The sequence below is a fragment of the Chenopodium quinoa genome, unplaced genomic scaffold (assembly GCF_001683475.1).
Source record: "Chenopodium quinoa cultivar QQ74 unplaced genomic scaffold, ASM168347v1, whole genome shotgun sequence".
NCBI lineage: Eukaryota > Viridiplantae > Streptophyta > Magnoliopsida > Caryophyllales > Amaranthaceae > Chenopodium > Chenopodium quinoa.
The window spans coordinates 6277426-6299789 of record NW_018743920.1 but is presented as its reverse complement, the minus strand read 5'-3'; the positions used below and the strand labels follow the sequence as shown (position 1 = coordinate 6299789).

At 32.7% G+C, this 22364-nt stretch overlaps 2 protein-coding genes across 2 annotated transcripts; one reads left to right on the top strand and one right to left on the bottom strand.

Moving 5' to 3' along the window:
- Positions 1-1551: 1551 nt before the first annotated feature.
- Positions 1552-6343, top strand: LOC110688184 (putative axial regulator YABBY 2). Its single transcript, XM_021864893.1, has 6 exons — positions 1552-1970; positions 3961-4083; positions 4182-4323; positions 5226-5274; positions 5584-5659; positions 5984-6343. Exons 1-6 carry the CDS (start codon positions 1902-1904, stop codon positions 6095-6097), a joined length of 573 nt encoding a protein of 190 aa, XP_021720585.1. The 5' UTR covers positions 1552-1901; the 3' UTR covers positions 6098-6343.
- A 4383-nt stretch (positions 6344-10726) lies between these two features.
- On the bottom strand, positions 10727-21438 carry LOC110688183 (ubiquitin carboxyl-terminal hydrolase 8-like). Its single transcript, XM_021864892.1, has 13 exons — positions 21088-21438; positions 20709-20975; positions 19882-20023; positions 18941-19000; positions 18766-18861; positions 16749-17099; positions 16515-16655; positions 16185-16355; positions 14059-14316; positions 13768-13916; positions 12899-13441; positions 11765-12038; positions 10727-11339 (listed from the first exon to the last, which is right to left on the bottom strand). The coding sequence occupies exons 1-13, from the start codon at positions 21171-21173 to the stop codon at positions 11223-11225; spliced, it is 2655 nt and encodes an 884-aa protein (XP_021720584.1). The 5' UTR covers positions 21174-21438; the 3' UTR covers positions 10727-11222.
- Positions 21439-22364: the final 926 nt, after the last annotated feature.

Sequence of the window (22364 nt, the reverse complement as noted above, 5' to 3'; positions counted from 1 at the left end):
AATAAGCCCTTGATGATCATATCCTCTAGTTAAGGCCTAAGGGTCCATTTTATTTGGCCATCATACCAAATTAAAATGACCCCATTTTTTCAGCTAGTCTTAACACGCTACCTTCACTTTACTAATTCCTTCTGTAGTTTCATACCTTTTGCTTATTATTATTCCACCCCCACCAACTTCTATTTCTCATTGTACAAATATTCAAGGGCGAGATAGTTATTGATAAATCGCGTAATCTAATACAGAGATGTCTTAGACGACACAGACTTACAATAATTTATATATTGTATTGAAACATTAACGTTAGAAATTATCATAACAATATATCAGAGTGAATTCTACTTGTTAACCCAAGTTTCATTTATCTATTCTTATTAAAACTTAACTTGTACATTGTAAATTGAACTTGATCAGGTAACTAGCTTCTTATTAATAACCCAGGTTTTAGCTTATATTTCTTGAACTTGTCTGATCTTGACTTATTAACCCTACTCTATTAATTTTAATAAAATAAGTAAAAATAAGGTGAACAAATTAAAACAAATGTTCAACAAAGACTAGAGTCATCAACCCTTAATATTAAAAGTTACTTTATTAATTATAACATACTCCCTTTGTCCCTATTTGTTTGCCTCACTTTCCAAAAAAGGGTGTCCCCTTAAATATTGCCCCGTACCATATATGTTACTGGGAACCACAATTTTACCCTTACAAAATCATTTTAGGTTCCACCATTTTTCTCTCTCATCAATTCCACTCAACCAAAAATTAAATAAGCAAAATATGAGCATGGGACAAACAATTAGGGATAGAGGGAGTACTTAATTATTTGTGCTAGAATGGTGGAGCTCTAATTGGTGCGGTAAGTAGGCTTCAAGTGAGCTTCACTAATTTGAGCAATGTAGGGGATGAAGACGATGTTACTCCGTACATTGTAATGGACCTTCAAAGTTAATTTTCATATGCATCAAAGAGCTAGATGTAAACAATTTTAAGTAAACAAACTAAACTAGTTAAGTGAAAATATAAGGAACTATATAATGAAAAAATGTAAACTTAAAACCTAAATATGGTATAAATTGCGGCAATAACTTTTGTTTCCCATGTTAAATACAGAGATTCAGAGAGCGATGCAACATTGACTATAAGAGAGAACATTTTGAAGATATAACCTATTGTAAGTTTGTAACATAGAGTAGTAATCATCGTTAGAACATGGACAATATTCACAATAGTTAAGAAAAGAGATAAAAATGCTCCTTTTAACTACAAAACATACGTGTTTTTGTCAACAAATGTGATTTTATTAAATAATCAATTTTTAGTTTAACCATCTATATTAATGTGAATAGTCTGGAGTAATAATATTTTAAGTTGTGATAGCTTAATAATAGTAACCCTAATGAGATGGTATACTCTACTAATTTTCTTTTGCTTCAGTATATATCCATCTTCACATTAGAACACCTAATTAATCTCGCGAAAATAAGATCGCTCCTACGTCATTGTCCCCGTATGCATCCAACTGTTGTTTTAAGAACAGGAGAGGACCCGACCCGGCCCTCGAAAAACAAGGGCTTGACTAGGTTCCTATATGGCTAAACATCAAATCCCTTATCACAAACATAAGTTGATCGTACGACTCCATCCCACTTTGTAAGATCCTTTCCCAACCGACCAGAGTCTTATGTATGGACTATAGTCTGTTACAGCTTATTTTACTTCTTTTCTCTTTTTTTCATTACATTATCTTTCTCTCTCCTCCTCTTTTTTTTCCCTTTCTTTCTCTATTTTAGATTGATCAAATAAAATTGAAGTAATAGCACAAAATAGTGAATTTTCTTGTCTATTATATACTTGAAATTTTAAAAAAAAATCAAAAAAAAAATCAGAGATAATCGATGGAGTTCAGTACATCAGCAGAGCGAGTCTGCTATGTCCACTGCACCTTCTGCAAGACCATTTTAGCGGTACTCTATTCTCTCTCTCCTCTTTATTTTTTTAATTTTATTTTATTTAAGGAAATAAATTACCTATATATTTATTCTTTATCTTTGAGTCAGATCAAAAGTTCAAAGCCATTAATGATTTTTTTTTTCCTGATCGAGTTTAGGTTTTGATAAACAAATTAAAATTTTGTTTTGATTAAAAAATTATGCCGTATATAACAAAAAGAAACGGAGGAAGTATAATCTACTTTTAATTTTTCGAATTATGAGTTATTAAGCAGCCTTTGTATAAAAGTAGGGCTGCACAGTTTAATTAATGAAGTATATATAAATTAGGGTTCATCTTCAGTGAAACAGGTAGCTAGTCTAGCTAAAAATTTATTATTAATTATACTTTGTACAATTTTCAGAGTATGTTTAATCCAATGAAATTTCATATGTACTTCAACATTATTACTGAGTATGATATCGCTTCAGAAACTTAATCGATTTATATAAAATCTAGTACAACAAATAAAACACTTTTTTTAACAATTTTTTTTTTGGGTTTGGTATGATGATCACATCTGAGTGACTTATGATTCTTCATCTGTACCAAAGTATTGCATTGGTACAGTCTCTTTTTTACTTGGCCTGTAAAAAATTGAGTCACTTTTTTTTTAAGGAAAAAAAAAAAAAAATTCCCTACTTTGCTCAAGTTAATAACAAAAATTTTTAATTCTTCTATGATTTATTTCTTTGTATTAGGAGTATAATACAATATTAGTTAGTTTTTCTTTCTTTATATTAGAGGTCATACAAAATTTATTACTTCATAAAAGAATGATGCTTCGTATTTCATATGATCTGGACCGATCTTATAAGTTAAAATGAGTGAGATCATTTTCAATTTAACTTTTTTTTTTCCCTCTTGACTTTTATGTTGGGGAGAGAAAGGGGGTTGTCAGGGTTTATGAACCCAAGCCAGAAGTTGCAGCAAAAATAGAAAGAGATTTCTCATTTAGGGTTGTCTTTTTCATATTGTGTACCACACCTCATGTAACTTTATACTCTACGGAGTATATTCTTTTGATCGCGTTGTTATTTGTTAACTACTCGTAAATCTTTTATTCTTAATACAAACATAGACAATCTAATACCAAAAATTCCGTTATCACTCTGTTCATACTATTAATTTTTGAGAGTACCAATCAAATTATTTTTCAAAACCTAATCTAAGTTATGAATTTAATTCATCAGTGAAGTGTATTTTAGCCTATTGATGTGTGGTGTGAGTGATAAATCGAATCTGAGTCCTTGTTTAATATCGATCTGTAGGGCTTTTATATATGAAATGTCAAATGTTCAAGATCTTCTTCCACATGGGGTTAGGATTGGTTTTTGGTGGTACTATTATTGATTTTCTACTCCTTAGTGCAAGGGTATTAAATTTGAATTAAAGTTAAAGGTTTCATAAACATAAAATTATACTTTATTAAGTTCAAGTGTGAATATAAATCAATTCTCCTAATTGCTTTTTTCCTTTATAATTTGGTCCAATCTGTCGTAGCTAGGTTTAACTTAATAATTCCTCAACAAATCTAGAGCATGAGATAGACCAGCACGTTGATAATGTAATTAAACTAATAACATGACAACTAATTCTAGATGGACATATATAGTAGTTACGATAATTTTCAATTCATATACTTCCTCCGTTTTTTTTTATCGCATCACTTTCTACTTTAGGAAGTTTACTTATTATTGCATCATTTCCTTTTTAGAATAAAAAATATCTATGTTCACACTGCAAATACCCAACATACCCTTACTTTTTCACACTTACTTATTATTTTATCTTACATTACATGGACAATTTTGTATTTTTACGTTTCTCTCTCTTACTTTTTTCCACTACCAAATTTTGCCTCCAAAACCCTATGATGCAATAAAAAAAAACGGAGGAAGTATATTATCATATGATTTACATGATTCCTTAGGATTTTGCTGATTAGCTATTAATATATGGCAGGTAAGTGTACCATGCTGCAGCATGTATAACATGGTAACAGTCAGATGTGGGCATTGTGCCAATCTTCTCTCTGTTAACATTGGACTTTCACCTCCATCTATGCCTCATCAAGATAATTTCCAGGTATAATTAACAATTGATTTTGTTTTCTTTCTTTCTTTACAAATAATTGAAGAAGATATTAAGAAAATCTATATATTACTATACGTATGTATATATAGTTGCTGAGGCAGCACTGTAATTATCAAGATGTGAGCAAGGATAGTAGTAGTACTATAACAGGTGGCTCATCTTCTTCAACTATTACAACAATGGCTTCTGATGATCATGATGTTCAACAGACTCGTCCCCCACCCATTCGTCGTAAGTACTTAATTTTTTCAGCTAACCTTAATTCGAATTATATATGAAATGTTTAGATTTTCTGGTTTGTTAGTTGTTACTCTTCGTAGCGAATCATATATAGTAAGGTCTCTTTTCGTTTTTGAGAATTTAAAGTCGTATAATGAATTTAAAATTATAGATACGTTTATATATGTATGTATGTTACGGAGTAATATAAAACCTGACAACCGAACTTCAATAGATCTTAATGACAACAAACAAGCCCTAATACATAGGATTTTATGTTCATTATCATGCTCTCCTATAAATTCTTTTCCGGATTATGTAGTTTTGTAGAACCTTAGTTTCTGATAGAGTATAAAACATATTCCCGAGTCTCAACCATCAGCTTAAACTTTTGGTTGAGTTGGTCCTATAACAGTTTCCTTAAGACTTTATCTAGGTTAATAAGCACATTCAATTTGAAGAAGACTAGCAGCAAAGATTAATAGTTCAAAAGTTCAATATAATATTAAAGAAGCATTTGTTTTACTCCTCAAAATTAAAGTCACTTCTTATATTGTTTAGACGACTAAACTAAGTTGTAAATTCTATTAGACAATGGATTAAAGAGGTGAGCCATTAGACAATGATATATAGTAAAGAGTAGATGATGATTACTACTTTTAGTCGCGTTTTTATTATGTTTTGATTTCATGAAATTAACCTAATGAAGACTTGAACATCTAACTTAATTACATGTTCAACTTAAACATAGAAGCATTACTTCGATTTGATCTTATCACAAAACCAAATTCAAATGGTAACGCACAGCATTACATGCATACACACACACACAATAGCTTTAACCATGTTATTTGTTGCTTTCTAAGGCATTTAAGGTAAACTCTAATTGTCTTATATGTGTATTTGGTGAGCAGCCCCAGAAAAGAGGCAACGCGTTCCTTCGGCTTATAATAAATTTATCAAGTAAGGATTACTTAATCTCCATTGCAAGTTCTAGTTTATTATGGTTATGAACATAGCTACAGTTAGATATGAAATGAACAATATTTTTTTCAGAATAGAGAAACTTGTAGTTATAATTGTTTGATTTTTTTCATGCTCGTTCTGAATTAAGCCATATATATCTTGTTAAGAATGAAGCATTTGCTTTTGATTAAATACGTACTACTAATATGCTTTTGTAGAATTGTTCTTAAACTGGGAATCTCACCCCCAATTTTGGTTTTTCTTTTTTATTTCTTTTCCCTTTCTTAATTTGGTTCTCTATTGAAGGGAGGAAATCCAAAGGATAAAAGCCAGCAATCCTGAAATTAGCCATAGAGAGGCCTTTAGTGCAGCAGCTAAGAATGTGAGTCTTTTTATGCTCCAATATTAATTTACATGTTATGCCACCTCATCTGATATGATTCCATCTAATCCGATCTAATCGTGTGTATCATATACGTATATATAGTGCAAATGATTATTTTATAAAATTCGTTGATTTTACTGCCTGCATGTCTATTACACAATTATACACCCGTGTGTACGTACACTGATGCTCATGTTAGTTTTACTAAGTACGAGTAAACCTCTTTTTTTTTTTGTTTTTTTTTTTTTAAATAATGGTACCACGTACGAGTAAACTGTAGAAGCTAATAGTAAACAAAATGTATGTTGGCTTGGCACGCAGTGGGCACATTTTCCTCATATTCACTTTGGCCTAAATCTGGATGGGCAAAGGCAAGAAAGGTTGGACCAACCAGTTTCTGGAGAAGGAACAAACAAGTCTGATGGATTTTACTGAATTAATCCTTTCTTATTTTACTTTAATTTTTGTCAGTCCACACAACAATGTTAATTAGCTAAACTAATCGAGCTTAGCTAATTTTAATCTGTTCCTTAATATATAACTATGTCTTACATCATATATTATTATATGTACACAGTTTTTAAAATTATGACTATATTTATTGTTTATATATGACACTTGTGAGTTGTAACTTATATGTTGTGGAGATTATATAATAGGGAAGAAGTGGAATTATATTTATTTATGAATTTTAATGCATTCTTTAATTATACTGCTTTCCATACATTATATAGTCGGTTCATATCTTTTGCTTAACTCATATATTCAGTGCATTATTACTAATTCAATCTAAGGTAGTACATTTAACATGACATTATATAGGTTAGTACATTTATCATGGTTATATAATATATTCGCACTTGAGTATGCAATTAGGTTAAATAATTGACATTATGAGAACTTTCCTTTCAATTAGAAATCCTAAATCTTGTACGTAGAGTTGAGAGATCTTCACCATATACAAGTCATAGTTCACTAAGCTAGCTTGCTAGTTGTTCGCGCCATCATTAAGGTTCCTCGATCACCATCTTTGCCACTGCATATAGAAAATCCATGTCAATACCAAGTACACAATACTACATAAGCCCTAGCCATTGTGTTAAAGATGTTCTACACTTAATTTATGAGTATTAGTCCAATCTAAATCAAATGAAGTCGTTGGTCAAACTTAGACACGTACAACTAATTCAAATTCTATAAACTTATTAATCATTATTTGAACTTATTTTTACGAGCAATAAAATAAGCGAACGTATGTAGCGAGAGAGTAATGGAGAACAGTAAATTAGTTGGGGGGAGAGAGAAATACAAATACGAATGAATGAATGAATGATGATATTATATGGACATTGATAGTTACAGATGCTATACTCAGTGGTCGCTATCACCAAACCAGTGGGTTCGGGCCCCACTATAGTCGTCGACAGACAACATCACCAATATTTCACCGAATTTTATGGACACTGTTTATTTTTATTTTACACATCAAAACCAAATTTTCACAAATATATAACTAAATTCTTCCTCTGGAATTTCTTCCTATTTCAATGATAGATTTTACGTGTATTTATGTATTTAGTTATATGTATAGTGTACTATACATTTCCAAGTGAGTACTGACTTATGGACCGTCCTAAAATTTGTTTGCATGCCCCTGTTTGTACTTCTTTTTTAAGCATTTATTCTTATATATTATTGCCATATTTATTAATTGAATAACTGTGTCTATCATTAATTAATCATAATGTGCAAATCAATGTTTTAAGGTACTTGATTCGAACTCGTAAAAAAAGACTTGAGATGGAAATTTCTCTATAAAATCACTGTTAAAATATGAGATATTTTAAGGTAATAAAGATTGAGTTGAAATTCGTCAACAAAATCACTGTTGTAATATCAGATATTTTAAGATGTGTATATCTTATCAGCTTATTTTAACTTATTATTTAGATTAATTGACTTCACAAAAATTTAATTCAAATAGCTAAGATAGACTTAATTGATTCAAAATTATTGAAGATTGATTACACACCCTTATACGATAGCATATTATAGAATTGAGGTGATTTTTATGCGAGATGTGGTGACTTTTTCAATGGCTTTAAGGAAGATAAAAGAAGTATTTTCTAGCTACTCTAGCTGTATGTTATTGGAGATGATTTTTTCACAATAAAATATGACCGGATTGAGTTGATTGGCTAGAGTATATTTGTAATATACTTGTATGGAAAGCTTTGCAAAATATAAAGTTAGTGAAAAAAGAAAATTGGTAACATCATCTACTTTAATAAGAGGAGGGAAGTATACTCAATCTCTTTTTCATATTTTCTTTCCTTTTTGTTATCCTTTTCATGTCATTTCTATTGTCTTTTCCTTGGTGTAACACAAAGTGAATTAGGGTTGACTTTTAAAATGGGAAAGCAACTAGTAATATTGAGTGTAACAAGAAACACATAAAATTATTAGTGGCTAATAATGAATTAATGATAGGTATATGACAGTAGGACACTAATTTTTTTTTTTTTTTTTACTGCGTATTTGATTTATACGTTGTGAGAAATTAGGAGAATGCATCTATTTAACCTATCATTCTTGCTAGTCAATTTTTTTTTTTTTTTTTTTCATATATAGGAGTGGATATATACTTACATAGTTTTGACTTTTGAGGTTTATTATCTTTTTTATGCACATAAAATGAATTATCAATTTAAATTTATGGTCATGAAATATTATTTGGCTAATTGCGCTATGTTCAAATAATACACTGCTTTAACTGAATTTTTTTTTTAGCTTTATTGAAACAAAATATTTAGCACTCACCATTCCTAAAAATTTAGTGCTCAATACGGGTGCCATTGACATGCATGTATAATTGTATAGTGTTTTCTACTTTTCTAACAGTCACTTAATTAAGATAGCACGACTACAGTAATGTTTACATTTTCTAGGTATTCATAATTATTTCTCCTTCCAACTCAATTATCAATACCCATATTTTGCGGAAAAAATGTGAAAAGACATAATCATGGTGATTTCATTAGGCTGGGCACATTAAGTAAAGTCATGCATTGGTCTCAATCAAAACAATTTAAATGATCATTCAAAAGCTGATAGTAGAATGGCCCCAATTATCAGAGCAAATAAACATTCAAAAGAATTACTTGTATATGTTTAGCATGAAGTTATTAATTTATTATACGTGAATAAAGGAAATGGATCCGATTTTCTACTACAGTATATTTATGCTCGATCAACTAAAACAATGCTGCATGCACAAAAGTTAACGGCACAATCATAAACTTCACATTCTTCAATGTACAATGTTAGACGAAGTAGTTATTATAAACATTAAACAATAAGATGTAAAAAAAAAAAAAAAAAAAACAAAAAAAAAAAAAACAAACTAAGTTGTCACATTGTTTACATGTTTAACGTATTATAAAGCGTGTCGATAATACTTTAGTTGGTTAAAATGCGATAGTGTTTAAAGATGATATCCTCTATTGAATACCTGAAATTGAATTAAACCCTGCATATATCATTGTCCTTGCTGCTCTTGTTAATGTAGGGTATATAGCTGTATGTAAGAGTATTACTCCCTCCGTCCTAGAATAACTTAGACGTTAGACTTTTATTCACTATTCATATATCAACTTTGACTATAATTTTTTATTAACATAATTATAACATATTTTATCATAACAATATGTTTTTAGATAGGTATTAATATAAAGTTTCATAATAACTTTTTTTTTTTTTTAAATAAGTTTCATTAACATTTACTTGTGTAAAAATAAGGTTAAATTTGTGTCTCAACATGTCTGCAAAATTTGACTATGTCGATTATTTTAGGACAGAGAGGGAGTATCTATTTGTTAGTACCATTTTGTTCTTTTTCCCTTTTTCAGCCGGTGTATGCGTTAAGTGGAAAAGAGAGAGGGAGATGTCAGTGATATATGCATATACTGATATAAACTATGCTGTTTGAGAGGGGGCTGCTGTTTGTAGTGGCAGACCTCATCAGATCCCTCTTTATAAATTATTAAAGTTTACAAAATCAAAATTTAGGACTGGTTTGGTATTTTTTTTTTTTTTTTTCAATTTTTAGTTTTTTTGAAAACAAAAAACCAAAATCAGGAAATAAGAAAAAAATGTTTTCATTTTTCTGTTGTTAGTTTTTAAAATTACCATGAGTTAAATAAATTTGACTAATTTTTTTATTTATTATATGACAAATATTATATGATTTTGAAAAAAAAAAAATCAAAAAACAGAAAAGAAAGTGATGTCAAACAAACCCTTATTTTATGGTTTTATTTTTATTTAAAATGATACATGATTGATTTTTTTATGACAATTCATTAACACACAAACCTGTACAACATGATTTGACGTTACAGATTCTGCATGCTTGGCCTCAAAATTGGGTCCCCTTCTAATATATGGTATCCTAGCTACCATAGGCCAAAACATAATACTACAGTGTTACTGTTACTGATGAAAGAGAGAAAATTATGTAATTAATCCACAACAGATATACAGAAATTTAACATGTGTTATAAACTTTATCACCGATACGAAATATTATTACAGATAAAAATAGAGCAAAAAAGGATGCTTTAATTCCACACCTAAAAGTCTGAAACACAGAACTTATAAGTCCGTGTGATTTTTTTTTTAAATTTAGTTGTAACTCGTATTCTAATGTCATGCTTGACATTTCAGTTGCAAACTTGCACCTTGCAACCATCAAAGACATAATTTCATTAGTAATCTTTCGAACGTGTTAAATGTTTAAAATATAAGTTTATTTTAACAAGCTTAATATACAACGCATTGGGATTATTGGAATAATGACGGACCATAATTATGGATCAAACCCGCCTACATCACTACTTTTGTGGCTCCATACTAAAATAATTTTATAAAATCTTTCTGGTGATTAAAAATAACAAAAAACTAGAATTAGAAGACTAAAAATAACAAAAAAAAAAAAAAAAAATCTAGAATTAGAAGACTAAAAATAACAAAAAACTAGAATTAGAAGATTATAAATGCATCAAGAAGAAAGAATATCTGATGAATTGCTTATCAACTGATCCAAGGTTTGTTACATCTCTTACAAAAAAGGAATACAATGCTTTAGAGGTAGGAAGCTCTAAAGCAACCAAGCAAAACAAACCCCCCCAAAAATAAAAGGAAAACGGTAAGAAGAAAGAAGAAATGACATCAGGTAATTGTGGTTCCTGAAAACAAATGTGTTAGTAACTAAACGAGCTTAAAATGCAGCAGATGCTCACCCTGGTACCAAACTTATCAATGTAGCTAATCTGTCAAGCCAAGCATGATCATCAAGGTCGACAGTCGGTCTTTTGAGTTTCATCATCAACTGTCAAGGAGTCCCGAGCATCCCGGAAAAAACGATGCCAGAGAACCAGCAGATACTACCTTTTCAATTAGACTCTGCTTCTCAAATAAATGAATAAATAAATAAATAACTGGAAGGCTTTCTAATATGAGCTACTCTAGAGTATAACTATCAATAGCTGATGTTTGCCTGTTATATATCTGCAACTCTTCTATAGAAAAGAACATAAGCGGCTGAAGTCTTTATCTTCTCTTCGCTTATGGGGTATACATTGCTGTCATCGAAGTCATACCACCGCCCACCTCCATGCTACAAGATCACAAAATAAAATAGGGAGGCTGAGTCATGAAAAAAAAATACAACTATACTCCCACCACCCCTAACTGATAGGCCACATTTGATTGAAGGTTGAAATCAAGGAATTGGGTTAGCATACTATAATGATCTTCCACTATTTTCTTTTAACAATTTTCGCCAAGAGTATCTTAAGAGTAAAGTGGGAAAGTTCAAAGCTTTACTTCAAAATAAATTTAGGACGCTGCCCATAATTATGGGACGGTCCAAAATAAAGACGTGACCTATTTTTTAGGGACCATGGTAGTATATTAGGTGTTATTAACTTTTACAACTGATGATAAACAGGTATAGTGTATGGGAAGCTGTTTAAGAAGAAAGTTTTCCAATTCCTTCATAAATGCATGGAGTAGCAAATTAGCTATGAGAGACAAACTTACATGGACAAAAGCAGTGTAATGACCACCTCCCAAGCTACCATAATGATTGCTGATTGCATACAGCACATAACGGAAAGATGGCTGGGAATTCTTGTTAGCAATGTACATGGACAAATCGAGATCATCAACCGGGAAGTCAACATAGGCCTCCAGCTTGTTTTTTGTGTATTTGCTGTATGAAAACCTTTTCAAGTGACTCACCAGAATTTCAGGGAGTCTCCAAAGATCCAACTTTTTGGAGGCCTGACGATGCTGCTTACATCCAGGACAATACCTGGTAGAAAGTACAAGATAAAAAAAATAATAAGAGTACAGAAAGTAAAAAAAAATGAGGTTGTGCATAAGAAACCGTCCTAGTAAAAAGTAACTGAATTAAAGAAAATTTCGAATTACAAGTCACAGGTTGCAACAGCATATTCAAAACCCATGAAAATTAGAAACTAGAGTCAAAATCATGCAGGAGAAATAGAATCCAAACCAAATAGAATCAAGTTTATGAATCTTGAGTTACAAGTTACAACAGCTTCAAAGCACATTAACAAATTTAATCACATATTTAAAGGTATATGCAAGATTAAGGAATGGAATACCAGGAGAGAGTCATCTTAAATTCACCACCTTGTCTACATATTAAAAGAAATGAAAGCAAATAAAATACTAGTAATAGTTTCCCATCAAGTACTTTAAACGGATCATCTGCTATAGTGTCACTAAAAGGATTTTGGCAAGAAGAGCGGATAACCTATGCAAAATGCACCAGAATAACATAAGCCCAGACCCATACTACCCCTGCCAAATGAATAACATGTACCAGTTCATCATGATCTAATGAGGTGTAGTGACAATTCAGATCAGAAGAATTAGTCCCAGAGCCAAAACCTTTAGTTTACTAAGGGATTTTTCCATCAAGAATGCATACAGATTAATAGTTAAACGGTTTAAACCATATCCAAGTCACTCTAGTTCCAATATCAAACAGAACACTTCGCCAGTTGAGCAAGTATATGCTAGTCAAAATCCTAATCATTACCTAATAACACAGCTACTAAATACAGTAATGTATAATTTAAGCGACATAGTCATTCCTCAAGAATTCATGACAGACATAACAGCTACGAAATGACAAAAACTTACCACATGTCTTCAGGTCCAAGAGGCTCCTCTTTCAAAAATGCTTCAAGGCATCTGTAAAGAGATACAATTTCCTGTGGCCTTTTAGCCAGATAGCCTGACTTAAATATTTCAGGAAGGGTGCTCAAAAGAACAGTATCGTAGATTTCAGTCTTCTTCTCAGGCCAAAAAACAGCAACATTTAACCGTTTAGGCAAGTCCTCAGATGTTACAGGATCCACCATTTCTATTTTGGAGTTCTTGAGAGTCTCTTTATCATCTGTCAGGTAGAATTCGAACTCACTATCAGCTGCTAAGCTAACCTCCTCGTCATTAGTGAGTTTAGCATCACTTGATTCAGTAGTAGTAATAGGATCTGTGTTATTCTCCACTAAATTCTCAGCAGCTGTGCTTTTGGAAGCATCCTGATCATCTAAGTCATCTTCACTAGGCATGAGAAATGGATTAAGCAACTTCTTAAACAAATTATAGATATCTGATCCGTTTATATTGTCGGAAATTCTAGCTACAAGAGGAATTCCAAAAGCTTTCCCATGGACATTGTGCCTGCAATAGAAATTCTTATCAGAAAATACAAGAAAAATTCCTTCCAAAGGAAAACAGTGACATTGTGTTAACACATTGAGACAAAAGCACACACAAACCAGATTGTACACATATACCTTGTCATATTTTGGGCCCAAATGCCAGATTTTTTTTTTTAAAAAAAAAAAATCAACAACATCAAAGCCTTAGTCCCAAAATGATTTGGGTCGGCTAACAGCATATCAATCATTAACAAGGAAAAAGATTCAGCTCTTTAGCACATATCTAATATCAAAACATCACTCTTGGAAAAAAAAAGGTTTCCAAAAAAGAAGTATGGCACTCACTTTTCCATCTCCTGATGCGTAAACACAACTATAGATTCTTTCTCTGTAGCTTTGGGTAGCCGATAAGCAACTAGACGGTCTTCGTCTCTAATCAAGGACAATGAGTCGGCTGAATCTTCCAAAAATCGAATAATACGATGGTTGTATATCTGCAAAGACGAAGTGGTAGAATGAAGCAAGTGGATATACTGACAATTTTAACACACTATCCCTATAAAACACTTCACCAGGAAAAAATAAAAAAACCTATCCATACAAAATAATAGCAGACAATACAATATTGAATTCTACCTCAGCCACCAACAGTGTCTCATCAATCCGCAATGAGCATGCAGTGGTCAAAGCCTTGACAAGGTCTTCACCTCTCCCATACTTGGGCACAGAAACAGTGACCACCGTAGGCATGGAGCTACAATCAGTATTCATAACAGTCAAGGTCATAGTTCGCATTGTGGTTGAAGGTAGAGGCAGTGACAGATACATGAACGGATCAAATGTCACGGAAACCTTTTTGCAAACTGGACAAACTAATGTTGATCTATATTGACCCTGCAATAATTTTCAGGTGTTAAAAGCATTGCAATGCCTGCATTAAGGTTTTAGCCACTAAGCAATCACCAACTCCAAGAGTACAAGACAACATTAATCAGCAAAATCATAGTTTGCCAGATACTCCAACTACAGCAAGAAAGTTCAAGTTCCACGTTAAAGCTCTTAACTCATGAAACTTGTTTTCTTAAAACAACCTAGAGGATGCTGCAAAGATAAGAATATCAGATACATCTTCATTTTTATCTCAAATCCCAACCAACTTAAGTCTTGCAGATAGCTCCCAACCCAACAACCCACTTCCCAACAAAATAGATAGAGAGATACAAAACCATCATTGTAGCTTCAAGCATTACTATAAGCTATTATTTATAACCAAGCCATACATAAATCAAGCATAAAGTTTGAAAGGTTGCTATTCAGCATTCACCACACTGGGGGCATTCGTAAATGAACACACATCCCTAAAATATTACCTAGATCATCTAAAATCATTTGATTACCCAAAGAGAATGATGTATTCCACTATGGAATGTAGCAGCTACAAAAAAGTACAATGGAACATGTCCAATGTAGCAAACACATGAGAAAAAGGGGGGATGATCCATGAGCTACTTTTATGTAGTCTCTAGCGGATGCAACTTTTATGGGACTGTGTTCCAAGTGTAGAAAATCAAAAGATAGTTCGATAAAGGCAAGTGATGGAGGCACACAAGTGAAATCCAATCGACAAAAGCTAGCAAGTAATTCGGCTTTTGACTGGAGGACTCATATCAACTCTAGCCAGACAATTTCAGTCAAAATCCAAAAATAGTAGCCATATGCCACAGTGAAACAAAACCGATTGTTTTTTTTCTTTTCTTTTCTTTTTTTTTTTCTTTAATTTATGTTAAAAAAGACCCAATTTTTATAAATAAGCAACTAGCAGAAAGTGCCCAATTGATGACTTTATTTTATTTGATTTATAAATGTGCCTGATCAGTCTCTCTTTCCTAACCTATATACAGCACAAGATGAGAGCCTCTGTTATCCTTATCCTAGCGCCAAATATTAAAGTCCTAAAAAAGAAAAAACAATCCTGCCATCTTGTTTCACTTTCTATCCATCAATCTAAAGATTTGGGTATTCACATCAACTACTAGAATCTAACTAAAATCCCGTTGCATCATCTCTCTCTTGACTCTCATCCTCCTCCCTATATTTTCATCCAAGGATATACTCACTTCTCAACCTGAGTACTTGAGAACCGATGCGCTCTTAAGGAAAGATTAAACAGCGTTTGACTGAGTGTTGGAGTTAAAGTATGGTCAAGGATTAACTAAAAGGCTTGACATAGTTATTGCCAGAACACCTTGTGATTCCGTGTAATCTTCAAAGGCTGCTCTAGGCTAAAAGTTTCAACAAAACATAAAACTACATAAAGGAACAAAAAAAAACCACAAGATGAATAACTAAAATAAAATAAAAGATGTTCTCTTCCAATATGAGCAAGAATTTCACTCTAAGCACATGCTACGCATGACACACAACAGGACTACCACAACATTCCAAAGTATACAAAGCTTTATAAGGCTCCCGTGAAAAAGTAAATAATAAACCTATTTCACAGTGAGCAAATAGGCCATCTTAAAAAATCATCTCAGATATCATATGGCTCACTACTTCAAACATTAAACTCTCTCAAGAATCCGTACATCATCTACATAGAACACAACATAACAATATTTTCTCTTCATTTTGGAGACATATAACATTGCCAAACCAGAAAGGCTCAATAAAAGAGTTCCCATGAACGAATTTTGGAATTTAATATTACTCGGCAAGGCACAATAAACATATTTGGAGATGCCCATAGCAACCCAACTTACTTGACAGATATCAACAATGATAGAGTCATTCCGAGCCAGATGATTACGCCAATACTCATCAGCTACATCCTCATCTGATCGACCATCTCCATCCTTAGCTTCAACGTAGGGCTTTAACTTCACACGATTAAGATCTTCATGGAGTCCATCCAACAAAAAAGAAAGCAGTTCCTATATATTTGAAGTCAAGTAATTCCTCTGTCAATAATAAATTTTCTTAAGTACTTATATGAGTTGTATGCTAGCACACACAAGTCAGGAGGGCACAAGAAGGTAGTGGAGTGACAATAAAACAATAGGCATAAGGTTCCGGAATAAAGGCATACTAACTTGTGAGTCATGCTGATTGAAGCCACTGAATTGAGGAGCAAAGCGAGAGAGCTTTGACTTGAATGTTCTTGGTGCCACTGGTGTTGCTCCAGGAGCCCATAGCCTCCTTATCAAATCTCCAAACGCCAAAGCAATTTCACCCTAGCGAGAAGGTAGAAACTAATATTCATAATACTAATACAGAAAAAAAAACACACAACATAATCAAGTCTGATGATGGAAAGAGAGACATACATCCATGCCCAATGGGTTATCATGATTTATTTCTTTATTGTAATCTCCATGAAAATAGTCAACAAGCCTAGGAGTGTGTGCTAAGCACTGAAGAGCACTGTTCATGAAACATGTATTTCCAAGATTTTGCAATCCAGTCAGGCCCAAAGAGCCTGATTCGGCAGGACTGCTACTAAAAGTATAAGAATTGGTCCTAGGGAAACGATAACTGTTTCCTGTGCTACCATTCATTGTTGTAGATGCACTGGAAGAGGAACTTGCCACAGTAGCCAGCTCGGAAAACTCCTCTCTCTTGCCGTCTCTAGACCTAGGAGAATCTGACAGCCCATAAATTTGCAATTCCAGAAGTATCTGTGCAAGGTGACAAAAAATCCAAATAATTGTCAAACATGTGGCATCTATTTGACATACAGATTTTATAGGCGGACAAAGCTGATAAGAATATCACAAACTTTGCATTCAAGAACATGGAAAACAATGAATGAAGTCCATTAAGCAAATAGTCATGTCATCAATACAGATAACAAGGACAATGAATTTCCTTATTACTCTCTTTTATTCTTTCACATCTTACAATTTCCTCTCAGTGGAAAATCATTTGTGTCTGATGATTCCATGACAAAATGTCATATACACACCTGAATATAGAAAACTTTAAATATTTCCTATTATCACTTTCTGGCCAGTCACCTCTTACAATCCATGTGGCTTACATAAGATTAGAAACCTTAAGAGTAAACCCCCCCACCCTCGCCCCAGAGAGAGAGAGAGAGAGATGGAAGGAATGAGGAAGTTCCTGGCAGCAACTTGTTGCAGATGAACCAGAATTATGAACCATAGTCCAATCATATATGTTCCCCACAGACATCTTTTTAAGCCAGCTAAGAGAAATCATTTGATGATTCACCAGAGAATTACCTAAGGATGATTCTAGTATTTGGTTGGTTGAGTAGTTGAGAATTTGATCAGTAAAAGAATAACATAGCTAACAAATAACAAAAGGTAATAACACAAGTGAAGTGTATATATGATTTTCTTGGGTAAATGGTAACAAATGATTTCAAGAACTCAGTAACCAAACTACACACATTAGAATCAAATTTTATCTCACTTTTATGAAGCTTACTTTATTAACCAGTCCCAACAATGAATTACAGTGTTAAACTGTTAGAACTAAAAGAAAAAGGAGCCAAGGAGGATTTGGAACAAACGCTTCAATGTGTTCCCATCAACCCATTTAGTTTCTAAAGCATGTTCTGACTTTATGAGATGAGGGAGGTGATATGAATTTACTCCCTCCATTCTTTAAAAATTTTCCATTAACTGTTAATGTGGTCCAACTTTGAAACTTTGACTGCTTTGGTAAGTTTTGTATAAGAATACACATTATCATGTAAACCTTGCCAAATTCATCTCAATGGGCGTTTTCATAAGGTAAACTTTTCATAATTTTTACTGGAATTAAAGATATGAAAGGTTAAAAGTTTGCATAGGAGACCACACAATATGCATATGTGAAGACCCTTAAGGAACAGGAGTATTGATTTGCATTAGCTTGAATGAGTAATAAAACCACACCAAGTATACAAAAGTTTGCCAACCTATCAAATCCAGAATGTATCATAAATGACTTGACATGCAGCATATGATCTCTTCCACCTGACATAACAGTCCCTTTCTTTCTGTTTTCAGAGGTCCCTTTCTTACAGTTGTTATTGAACATTTCTCCAGTTATTAAGTTTCTGTGTGGAAATACACATATCTGGGAAGGATTGGTACGGTTAGCTTGTTGAGTTATGAGTAACACATAAGTTCCAACACTTTTCTTATGGAATCAACTTTAAAACCAGTTTCAGCACATGCGTAGGAAGTCTAAAAGCTATCCTGAAAGATTAGAATCCTTCAATGAAAAAAAAAAATAGTAATAATAATAATAATATATGCAAGTGTAATCTCAAGGAATACATTTAATGGCAAATGCAATTAAACAGTTCAAAATTAAGTATCAACAGCTTACCTCCTGATCCAATTGACGCAGGATATCTTTTGCAGGTGAGCTATTGTCATTCGCAAAAAAAAGGCTCGTCCTGCCAGAGAAGTCCCATATGTGCAACTACACCAATGGAAATAAAAATCAGAAACAGCTTCATTTTGTGCTGAAAAGAGATAAATTAATATGATAACATCCTTACCAAATCTGCCTCAGTATTGAATATTTTGCAAGCTCGTCTAAAGAGTTCAGCAGCATTGTCCTAATTAAAGCATAAAACAAAGATATTATGAAAAGAACACTTTTAATATTGACAAATTATCAAATAGATGAGCTGATTACTTGTAATTGTCACTTCGTATTAAGGAAGCAGAATTACCAATGCCTGATCCTCTGAGAACTATTTTAATACTCTCCCTAGCTTGGAATTAGATCCTAACTTCTACAATCTACAACTCATAATGTAATAAACAAAACAATCTTAAGAAACAAACATATAATACCTGAATACTAAACTTTGACTATGATAAAAGGGGAAGAATTCAGGTGACCAAATGGAAATTTAGCAATTAAATCCATACAGAATATAATGAAGAAGTATTGACCATTAAAGAGATGGATAAAATTATTTCTTTCCCTATGTCTTGAGACATGATCTTCAGGTAGAAAAAGTTAGCAGAAGTTTTCCCATAGGCAAGGGTACTAGGATAGCACATAGTTAACTAATTCATCCTCCCCCCTTCCCCAACCCCCCCTCCCCCCCCCCCCCCCCCCCCCCCCCACACACACACACACAAAGCACAAACTAAGAAAAGGAAAATTAATACATAAATGAGGTACATTTGGCTTAATATAATAAAAAGTAGTGATTTGCATACCCATACCCAATTTTGTCCTGGCAATTAGGTAACACAGTAACACTGGGATAGCACAATGCATTGAGACTAAAGCATGGTAATTTATGTGAGCTATGAGACATACAGTCAAGTGACGTGCAGTACATGGCATCAAAAAAATTATAATAAAAACAATAAAGCATCAAAATTGGATACACATACATGTCAAGCTAGCTTAATCATTACTTAGTTGCCACATACATCAAGAAAAAAATAATATAAAAAAGAAAATGTTCATGGAAATCACCTTTTTACTAATCTTAACACCTAATGAGTTTGCTTCTCGCAAAACAGAGAGCCTGAGTTGTAAAGGATAGACATCTGATATATCAACACTACCAACTGAAAAACTTCCAATCCGCTTCATCGCATTTTTAGAATCACTATGCCTACATAGAAAAGATTTAAAAGATTAATTCACAATACGTTAACTATTTTAATCTAAAAAAATAAGAATCTAGATTGAGTTGAAATGAAAACTTCATCAAGCATCAAGTCTTGAAATATCAAAAGTAGTGGCTTGTGAAGTTATGATTGTATAAGACAATTATCTTCTAACACTATGGCAGCTATCATTCTCTTGAATTTACAGACCAATTTCAACCCCGGTTGTTTACGGATGACAGAAATTTGTGATCCACTTGCTACTGCAGGCAATTGACTTTTTCTCATTCTTAGCATTGACTAATAATTTAATACAACACATCATACTAACACAATTAAGGTTCAAATTGCAACCAATTTACATATGAATTAGCAGCATAAACATTAATAATACAAAACAAAATAGCTTATTGATGATTACTTAATATAAATAAGATATCGCCTATGCCACAAATAAGCATCAATCCATAACATCACATGGATTCACATCAAACCACATTTTAACTTGAATTGCAATCCAATTACTTAAAATCAACACCATAAACTTACAATACTAATCAGATATGATATATACTTGTAAAAATAACAGTATACTTCGTAATTAAGTTCCGGTTGCAGTCAAATGCATATAAATCAACACCATAAAGTTGCAACATAAATCAGATACTATAATATAGTAGAAATTCTCACCATTTAAGAGCCTGCAACCACATTTCTCCAGAAACTAAAGCATAATCACGACCAGAAACTCCAACTTCACCACTACTGGCATTATCGTTACTATTTACTTCCTCTCTCCTAAGATTGAACAAAAGATCCGAACCAAAAATGTTGTTGATCAGCTTCATCGGACCAGCATAAGACGATGAAGGCGATGCACTGTATAAAATCCCTTTATCTCCGCATAAATCACTCGCCGATGTCGATGTCAGTGCATTTTGAGCTTCTTTCCACCACCTTCAATCACAAACACAATTCATTTCCCCCAATTTGATTCAAAAATCATGAGAAAACCCTAGAAATTAAAGTAATCGAAGAAATTGAAATCAAAATGCAGCAGAAAAATCACCTGTAAGGCACCAAATATACTCGTTGTTCGTCGTCGGCGACGGATTGAGTAGCGCCGGCGGAATCTTCCGGCGAAAGAGGTTCCATATTCAAGGAATTTGCAGAAGATGAATCCAGAAATTAGGGGAGATTGAATTGAAGAAAAAATTGCAGGAAATCGAAAGTCAGATGTAAGGGATTTGTTTTTAGAGAAGAGAGAAGAGAGAAGAGAGAGAGAGATGAAAGGAAATAAGGACAGCGACAAGAAAAGGAAGTGTGTCAAAATTGTATTCATGTTTTTATCCCATAATTGCTGGTATGTTTTGTTCTTTTCTTGGATTTGGATTTTGAAGGATCATAAATTTAAGTGTTCTATAATCTATACTTCTTCTATATAATCAAATACGAGTACGATCGATAGCACAACAAAACGATATTTCATGATGTAATATGATGTGATGTCTATTACGATAAAAAAATATAAAGTTTTAATAGTTTCAGTAGGCAATGGATACAGTAATATAAATTTATAATACTATATAATATTTTTTTTAAGGTAAGATAAAGGACACTATTGAACCGGCACCTCTCACAGGTTTAGCCAGCCCAGTTTCGCAAGTCAACGCTTAAGAGTAGAAGGGGGAGGTAAGGGAATCCCCCTACGCCCAAGCATTTTGTAGTTAGTGGAGCTTGATTGTAATACTATATATTTTATTTTTTTAATATTTGAGGGGATAATACTATATAATTAGTTAGCTTGAATTGTAGTAACTAGTAATCAGTCTTTGGTCACTATCGAATTGAGAAGAGTACCTATAGTGAATTGATTGTTATGGCCATAGTAAAATTGTTAAAACGCTACTTCAAATAACACTTTTTTTTTTTTAGTGGTTGTGGTTCTATATTTTTCCTTCTCGCATAAAACAAATGGGGTATATCCGTATATATACAAGTATATTTAGGTTCCTAACCTTGGTTTAAGGTGGAGCTTCTATCTTTAGAAACAAATAGATTTGCACAAACTTCGTTTTCACAAATTCTTTTTCAATATAAAGATCTATATACACAAGTATATGTTTTTAACAACAAATCACCCTTTATGTCTCTCAAAAGCGACTTAATAGGACAAATATTTTCAACATTAGAAGTCTGACATATTGTACAACATTGTAGGACTAATGGTAGCCTCAAGCTACCCTTGGAGAAAGAGTTGTAAGGATCTCGGTGAAGGGATACTATACCCTTACACTTACAATTTGCTGAGCAGGCGAAAACAACTTACGAAACGATGATAAATTT